This window comes from Hyalella azteca, unplaced genomic scaffold (genome assembly GCF_000764305.2).
Source record: "Hyalella azteca isolate HAZT.00-mixed unplaced genomic scaffold, Hazt_2.0.2 contig14766, whole genome shotgun sequence".
Lineage (NCBI taxonomy): Eukaryota > Metazoa > Arthropoda > Malacostraca > Amphipoda > Hyalellidae > Hyalella > Hyalella azteca.
The window spans coordinates 1-8,655 of record NW_025944642.1 but is presented as its reverse complement, the minus strand read 5'-3'; the positions used below and the strand labels follow the sequence as shown (position 1 = coordinate 8,655).

General features: G+C 39.3%; 1 protein-coding gene across 1 annotated transcript; it reads right to left on the bottom strand.

Annotated features, from left to right (window-relative positions):
- Window positions 1–607: 607 nt before the first annotated feature.
- LOC108678271 lies at window positions 608–5,333 on the bottom strand. The gene is made up of 5 exons (XM_018166643.2): window positions 5,133–5,333; window positions 4,824–4,964; window positions 3,578–3,792; window positions 2,618–3,247; window positions 608–2,508 (listed from the first exon to the last, which is right to left on the bottom strand). The coding sequence occupies exons 1-5, from the start codon at window positions 5,271–5,273 to the stop codon at window positions 1,176–1,178; spliced, it is 2,460 nt and encodes an 819-aa protein (XP_018022132.1). The 5' UTR covers window positions 5,274–5,333; the 3' UTR covers window positions 608–1,175.
- Window positions 5,334–8,655: the final 3,322 nt, after the last annotated feature.

The window sequence follows — 8,655 nt, the reverse complement described above, 5'->3', positions numbered from 1 at the left end:
AGACACATATACAAACGCCTCTTTCTTGATATTTAGTAAGCTGCAAGTTTAAAAGAGAAAGGTTAAACACAAATGTGTATTTCACAAATAGAACCCCAATTAGGAAACCAATATAAATTCTTACAGTTTTAACTGTTTCAGAACTAGAAATTCAAGATGGCTCGGACTAACTTACAGCAGGTCTCGTAGCCTATCTCCGAATTCAGCGGCCTGGCCAAGGAATATCTCCCAAACTAATGAACGCAGCTCAATAAAACTTGGCACACGTATTCATTAGGACCCAACGGTGATGTTCAGCTCGTGAAAATTTTTTAAATTTCTAATTCATTCGGGAGTTATATGGCGATACGGGCCGAAATTCGCAGTGATCAAAGTATTTCTACCAAACTAGTGAACAGATTCGAACGAAAATTTGAATATAAATTCTTAACTTCCAATCGGTGATTTTAAGCTCGTGAAAAATTTATTCGAGTCGCAGTCATGTTTCGCACGTGCTGTGTACAAATCGTCAAACAAAAGTACTAACTTCTGACTTTGCGGACTGCCGCCCCCCTACTGGCGATTTCTTCCTGATTGCCTCCCCAGATCTTTCCACCGCCCCCAGGGGGGCGATATCGCCCACTTTGGAAACCACTGATTTAGATCGTATGTACAGCTGGGCTATTATACTAACAATAACAGAGGTATCAGCGTTTAATAGGTTGTTAAGTCTGTCGGCAATTTTCAACATCGCATATTTAAATCTTGTTGTGGGTCTTGAACACGCAACTCACTGCCCCAATTCTGCTGTGTTTAACCGCCCGGCCTCCTCGCTGATTCAGACCACTGTTGCAGGTAGCTAGTCAAACTCATAGCTCGCTGCTCCAATCCCGGTACTCTGAACTGAAACCGCTGGCCACACGGACGTAGTTCTTGACTACCTTCAATTCGTTGACACGATGACATCTGGCCCGGTACATTTATATATACCGGCAAATTATAGATTAATAAAATTCACGCTTATTCGACGAAAAATATCACACGCGAGGCTTAAGTATGCAAAGCCGGCAATTCACAAAGAAGCGAATTCACTACATCTTCGAAACGTTTTTTTTTTATTTTGCCACGAATTTTAGCGTTTAGCGAAGTTCCCTTAGAACATTGAACTGAATCTAGACATCCCTGAGAAAGAGATTTCACGACTGCGTCTGGGTGTGAGAGTGTACCAGAGAAGGCAAGTCATCAAGGACGGTCTGAGTTTGTGAGTGGCAGATGTTCAGCTCTGGGAAGAGCTCGCGCCTCACCTCATCACTCGTCTGGGTTTGTGTAGTTGAGCATAAATACTGTTCAATTGCAGAGAAATCTTCATAGGTTTGGGTCTCGATGGAACACCAGGCTGAAGAACTTTCGTCCCCTAAATGTTCAAACTCGTGTTCATTACACTCGTGATATGGACTAGCAGAAGTGGCACTTAGTCCTAAAAGAATATCGTGCTCGGTTTGAGTCTCTATGTGGGAAATTCGTGCAGAAGATGGACAAGTGTCATTCTGGTCTAGGCATGAAGATTGTTTCAAGACCTCGCCGTAATTGATGTCGCCAAAGTTGTGGTCTTCAAGCAGCACTTCATCTTTGTCTCCCACTAAGTATCCTCCAGTGTACTTGAAATTCTCTGGAGAAAGATTAGAGTCGTCGTTCTGAACAATAGCATCTTGCAAAAGAGCACCTCGATTTCCTTCGCGTGTTGTTGAACCGGTACTGTCAGCTGCGTCACTTGAGCAATAATCTGATGATAATTGACTTCGCCACGAAGATTCTGTATCACTTTTTTCTTCAGTTGAATGTTTCGAGTGAGCGGGCCTATTGGATTGATCTTGGTAGTTTTGAGAGCCGTACTTGTCAATAAGGGTGAGTGTGATGCCCTCACATAAAGAGGCTCTCGTGCCCATCCCGACAGTAGCGCAAGCTTCTGTCTGAGAGCTGCAGGAGCTGTACGTCCCAGCTCTTTTATCAGTGACTAGAGGTAATTCAGCAGAAACAGGGCCATATTCATTTTTCGCAGACGTCAATGCGTCAAGTTTTTCAATAACAAAGTAATTTGAGCTTACATTTGAATTAGATTTCTCAGGGCAGACAAACGTTTCTTTTGAATACGAATTAACTTTCTCAGAACAGTCGGGCAGTTTATTTACATCACTAACAAGAGACGTGAAGATTGCAGGAATTGGCGGTTTCAGGGTGCTAGCTGTAGTTCCAAGGTTGGAAGATTTCTCAGCATGCAATAAGGTAGTTGTAGTTAAATAGTCATCACCAAGACGCTTGTGATTTCTCCTCCTCAGGTTGGCGACAGGGAGGTGAGGACGCATTTTGGATCGCGACGCTTTGGTAGTGAGCCGCGTTTGGGTTTGCGCAGTCTGGCGAGAGCGAAGCGCACGACGTCTCGCGACCGCACCAGACGGCCGGCGGTTCTGTCTTCCAACCACCGCCCCGCGCCCGCTTTCAGTTTGAGTACTTACGTTTACACCCGGAACTCTGCGAAAAATGAACTACGTGAGAGCTACGTCAGATGCAGAATTTTAATGTATAGGTCATTATTACCTTGCTAAATTCATCAAATGAGAAAACAACATTACACAAGTACCTTTTTATGGCTGATGCTGCTAGTTCACTAAGAGCAATTGCAGCAAGCAAGTGAGGCTGACTACTGAAGCCAGGGCTGCGGATAGAAACAGGAACTGAGAGTGATGTATTCTGCGAGTTGTGAACGATTTGGTGGTGAAACTCAGTCTCATTGGATAAGGAACTGAATGACACAATTGAAGAATTTCCTTTTGTCACTTTCTTCACGTGAGTGCATTTATAGATATCTCCACAAACCCGATGATTCTTGGGAAATGATTTAAAGTGCCCAGCTGAAGCTTTGATGGGAAGGGTCTGCTCTTTAGAGAATAAGGAGCTTGGTATCCCATATGTGGGGCGGCATTGAGGACGATCAGGTAATGCCAACTGGAAGTTATTGGGCGTTTCCTCGGAGTCACCAACCATGATTATAGACAATGAATCGATTGGATTATTTTCTGTTGATGAGAAGCTTTCTTCGTCAAGAGATGGACTATCACACAGAAGAGAAATGCTCTGTTTTTCAACAGAAGAAGGATCCTGCGCGTTATCTTGTGCAGTTTTGAATAAACTATTGTCTTCTTTATGTGCATTCTTTAAACAGGAGGAAGAATATTTGCCCTTTTCTTGAGCCAACAATGAAAGACGTTCCCTGTTGAAAAATTTCCATGACAATTAGTACTTCATAGCCAAGCATCTCAATGATTCACCATGGCAGTATACAATGGATATAGCATTAATTTGACAAAACAATTAACAATTGATCCTTTAATTCACTAATTTTTGCTTATAATTGAATGATGCATCTATCATATCAAGATAAAGACCTCATAGACACATTTTATTTTCTAAAATTGTTTTAGGATGCAAAGAAATTGTTATCTTTCCAGAGAAAAACATAACAAAATATGAAGGAACATTGTGAGGAATCAATTCCAAATTGATTGCAGATTGCTGGAAAGTAGTACACATTAAGTATTACCTAATAAGAACCTGTGACTGCTGGTGGGGAGTGTGGCCAAGACGCCGGCAGTGTGACTGCAGGGACTCAATTGAAGAAAATGAACTCATGCACAAAGAGCATTTAAGATCAAGTCCGCAACTTCGACGGTGAGCTGATAAGAGCCTTTGACAACTGAAACTGAGATTACAGCTGCTGCACTGTAGCACTCTTGGAGCATGAAGTTTGAGCCAGTGCTGCATACATCAAAGTTAGGAGTTATTAGGGAGGATTCAATCAGCCAATTGAGCTCTTTGATTTTGATAAAACTTAGCTTTTTATTACAAAATTTCGAATTAATGTGAATAATTAACATTCATAGAAGAGATAATTTGATCATTAAAGGTATTTTGAAGACATAGTCAAGGGTTTATTTAGCTAATAAAATACTAGTTTTTTATGCTGTAGAATTTGGCTAAATTATCATTCAACCTATAAATATAAGAACAGAAGCCTTGAAATTCAATTTAAAAATTATAAGTTAAAACAACAGCACAAAATCTACTCAAAACTCATTTATTCACAGTTCACTAGGCTCTTTGCATATCTATTACTTGCAATTTGCAAATAATTTATGTATTTTTTTTGCACAATTTGCACGTTAGCAGATTGTGCAAACAGGGATATACAACTTCTGTCACATTTTTGGCTCTTTGACACTTTTCATTGGACATTAGTAGCAAAGCACCCAAAGGAAGCCTGCATTGTTGGCTTGTTTGATGATAACAGAAAAGACATTACATACACCAATATGCAAAGTGAGAAAATATCATGTCACTGATCCTGCTGATAATGAAGCCAAGTATTTAGTATGTTCTGGGGTATATGGAATAAAATGATAATGTTTACTACAATTTCTTTGGGATGAGCCAGTTCAATTCTAAATTCTTTATGTATATTGGTTCTGGTTAACACTTCTGTCACTGTTGTTTGAAACAAGGCCACACTTCAGTCCTAAATAACGATTCATTTCAAGATTATCTATTAAAATTGGAAGTAGTGATTCTTTAACTAATTCAATGACTGGCCTACTATTTACAAACATTAATTACTGATTTTTTTATTGATGCAACCTTGAAATGTTGATATTGGCCTAATTTATCCATAAATAATCAATTTATAAAATTCCTATTACAAGTATTGTGAAAAGCTATAGCTCTATTGGTATAAAGGAAGAAAATAAGGTACTCTTCAATAAACTTATATTAGATTAAACTAATCATCTCACTTGTTTCAGGCATCCCTTTGTTAGAAAGTGCTTTGCATTGGTGGCAGGAGCATCAACATGATATGGGCAGAGCTTGGCAGGGCAATGATACCATACCAAAGGATTTTCCATAGATTTTACTGGTGAGAAGTTCTTGTGTACCTGGAAAAATTTAATTTCACTATGATAACATTTTACAATGACAAAAAAATAGAAGGCATAAAGCCAACTGTTATTAACAAATATTAATAAAAATTTGCTTTTACACAACTCCATTCATATTCTTTTTCAGTACTACACAGTTATAAGAATGTTAGAAATAATTTTCACCTTTTCTAGATGAAACTTCCTGGCAGAAGATGTACGGAAACTTTTGTTACATCCTTTGAATGTACAGCTAACATTTAAAAGGATTGTACTGAGATCTTTGGCACTGGGAGTAACATGTTCTACTCCATCAATAATATTCATTTTGCAGGAAAACCAACCAACACTGAAAATAGATATTCTACAATGAACTTCTGTGATCTGTCAAAAGAAAACATATTTCAGTTAAAAATAAATAATATTACTATAGGTAATCTATTGCAAATTCATGCAGTAGATTATAAACTGCTTCGTTCAGGTGGACACAGGAATAAGTTTAACACCCAGTAATGCTGCACATTATCACAGTAAATTTTTAGTTAATGTACTCACTTACAAAAGATTGTCATTCAAAAATCCTAATTAAAAAATAGAGGTCAGACTTATTACAGTTATAATTGATATTATTTTCCCAAGAATATTCTAAGGTCTTACAAGAAGATCTACCATCAATGCCACAGAAGTCACCATGCTGCAAAACTGCACATACCCTGCCACTAAAAGGCATAAAATATCAGTCAGAACTACAATTTGTAGGGTTTAATAACCATATACTGACTGATGCTGTATTGAGCATGTTAGAAAGATATGATTAAGTTTTTTATATAAAATACATTTATAATGAAGGCCAGCAAGTTTAGTGCTGAAGGCAAGGTTATTGGCATTGGCAATAGATCTTCAATTAAAAGTAGATAAGCAAATAAATGTTATTGTAACATTCAAACAAAATTTTCATGGATTTCAAGTTAAAAAAAAAATATATAGCGGTTTCAGCGTTAGTAGGCCGTAGGCCTGTCGCCGATTCTTAACATCGCAGAACATCCACAGCTTCTTGCAATCTTGACTCGCAGCTCACTGCTTCAATTTCGCTTTGCTTAACCGCCCGGCCTCCTTGCCGATTCTGACCAGAAACTGGCGCACAGAGCTGGGATCGAACCCGCGACTCTCTGCTCCAATCGTGGTACTTTGAACTTTAACCACTGGGCCACCACTGGGCCACCTAATTTTTTTCAGCCTTTCAAAGGATGGTGCTAATAAGTAAGTAATTCAACATAAATCTGGCTTGTGGCTTCTGACCAAATTAGAAAATTGGACAGAAGCCACCTGTGAATTGGGCAAAAATGCCAATTTCACTTGTTGCTATAGGCCTATAGCCTTTTCCTAACTTCATCTATGAAAAAAAAAGAAATATTTTTATCAGTTATTTATGAAAATTTTCTGTGAAATGCAACAGGAAAAGAGTTTCACTTTAGATTTGGGCATGGTGACTCTGAAAAAGGTTATTCTGGAGACAGGCAACTCAGGCCTTTACATACAGGATCGGAAATGGAATTTTCCTTCTTGTTCCTGAAATCTCACGGCTCCAACGTGATCAATTTTTAATACATTTAAAATCTTGCAGCGCGATCATGCACTTTTGTTAACAGTTAGATAGGAGGTAATTCATCTGGCAGAAATCTAGCAGTTCCAGAAATGGCAGGAATGCAGGATAGCTCTAGTTGCGGCCCTAAAGAGTAAAGATAGGAGTCATAGGACTAAATATTTTCCATGCTTGCTTAACAGTGGCCATCAGCCAAGGCCCAAGCATCACATATTCACTTTGTTACTGTAAGAACTTGAAAGGAAAAAGAAGGACCAAGACAGGTAGTGGTAGTTGGTAGAGCTTAGAAGCCAGTCAAGCCACAGCAAAGCAGAAGGAAGCTGGAGCCTGGAGGGGTGTGAAAGTTTGTGTTAAGGGTAAGAGGAAAAAACAAGGGGAAGAGAGAAATTCAAAGCCTCAGCACTAGAATCACAGTCTCTGACTCTCTGATTCCACCTTTCAAAGTATTGCTTCAAATTTCACCCCCCCCCATCCTCAAGTGTAGAGCGGGTCAATGGGGTGGAGCCTGGAGGCCCGTGGAGTTAGGAGCTAGCCACTAGGTAGGTGACTGTCTAGTGTCCACTGTTAGAATTCCACTTTGGCCAGCCGCCAGTCACCCAGACCCAGACTCCACGCACCCCTATTGAGTGTTGACAGACCCACAGCGGCACAGCCCACTATCATTGCAACTCATTAATCTCTCATTCACTCATTATTTACTCATACATCACACTATCACTCCTCTCATCCAGTTTCACTCTCTTTTCATCATTTCCAATCTATCCCTTTTGCTTGCATCACACTCCATTATCAGATGCTGTACAGTTTCCCTCACCAGTCACCTCTCTGTCACACATAAAACAAATATCCTCAACCTCTCTTTCTCTTCTTTCATTCCACCTGTTTGTCCATGCAATCACACGCAAAGTCAAAGGCGATCAAAGCATTTGCTCTCATACAAAACATTAGGTCCCCAGTCCCCACCTCTACTGCTGTCAAAGTCATATCTAGGTAGTATGTAGCCTATGTACTCATTCTTGAGCATCTCTCTTTCATCTTCTTCTTTCTTTGCAGGGTGTCCACTTGGAGTGAACTCAAAGCCGCAGGTCTGCCAGATGGATGACCGTTGGGCCTGAGAGCTTATAGCTTGGGGTTTTCAGCTTCTTTGTATATGAGGTTAATTGCTGCCATTTAGTGAGGTTGGCTGATAGCCTGATGTAAGCTCAGTGTAGGATTGGGTAGAAGTTTACAGGGAACATATATTAGTAAATGAAATGAGTTAGGCACTGCTAATGTAATTTAGATAAGTAAGGGCTGCTAATATAACAGCCTTCATTGAACAAAAAAAAAAAAAATTAATAATAATAACAATAATAATAGAAATATATACATAATTATAATAATATTGAAAAAAAACCTAGATGATCTACTTGCTGAATCAAAACAAATATCAGCATCTCTTTCATCTTTTACAATCTCAGACTGTCCTTTCTTTCCATTCCTTACATGCCAGTTATTCAACAACACGTTTCTTGGAGATTTGGAATTCGTAGCTGAAAAAATTCTGTTGTATGTATACTTGTAACACATGGACTCGCAGAATTTACTTCTTACTCATGCTTGATACTTGATAACATAGTTGACCCACGAGAAGTTCCGTCTTTCAGTTCAGCTTTTTTGTTACGTCACGCTGATCAAGAAGCGTAAACAAAACTGTCATTCCCATGACGGATTGGTTGACTGGTTTGATTGCATTTCGATGATTAGTTAATGTCCGTGACCTCACTGAGATTAGTGACAAACCATGGTTGAACTAGTATAAGGTTGACCCATGAGATGCTCATTTTTGCGAATGGAGCTTGTTGTTCGTCTGTGACGTCACTGATCTCAGTGGCGTCACGGGTATTGACCAACCATCGAAATGCAATCAAATCAGTCAACCAATCCATCGTGGGAATGACGGGATTGTTTCTTCTTCTTCTTGTTACTTCTTATAGGAGCACTGGAAACTGGTCCATTTAGCCCCTTACCTAAACAGTTTTTGGTTTACGCCTAACTATCATATAGTAACAATCTAAGTATCTAATAATCTGAAAGAATCTGCAAGAAAAAAAAAACACACACACA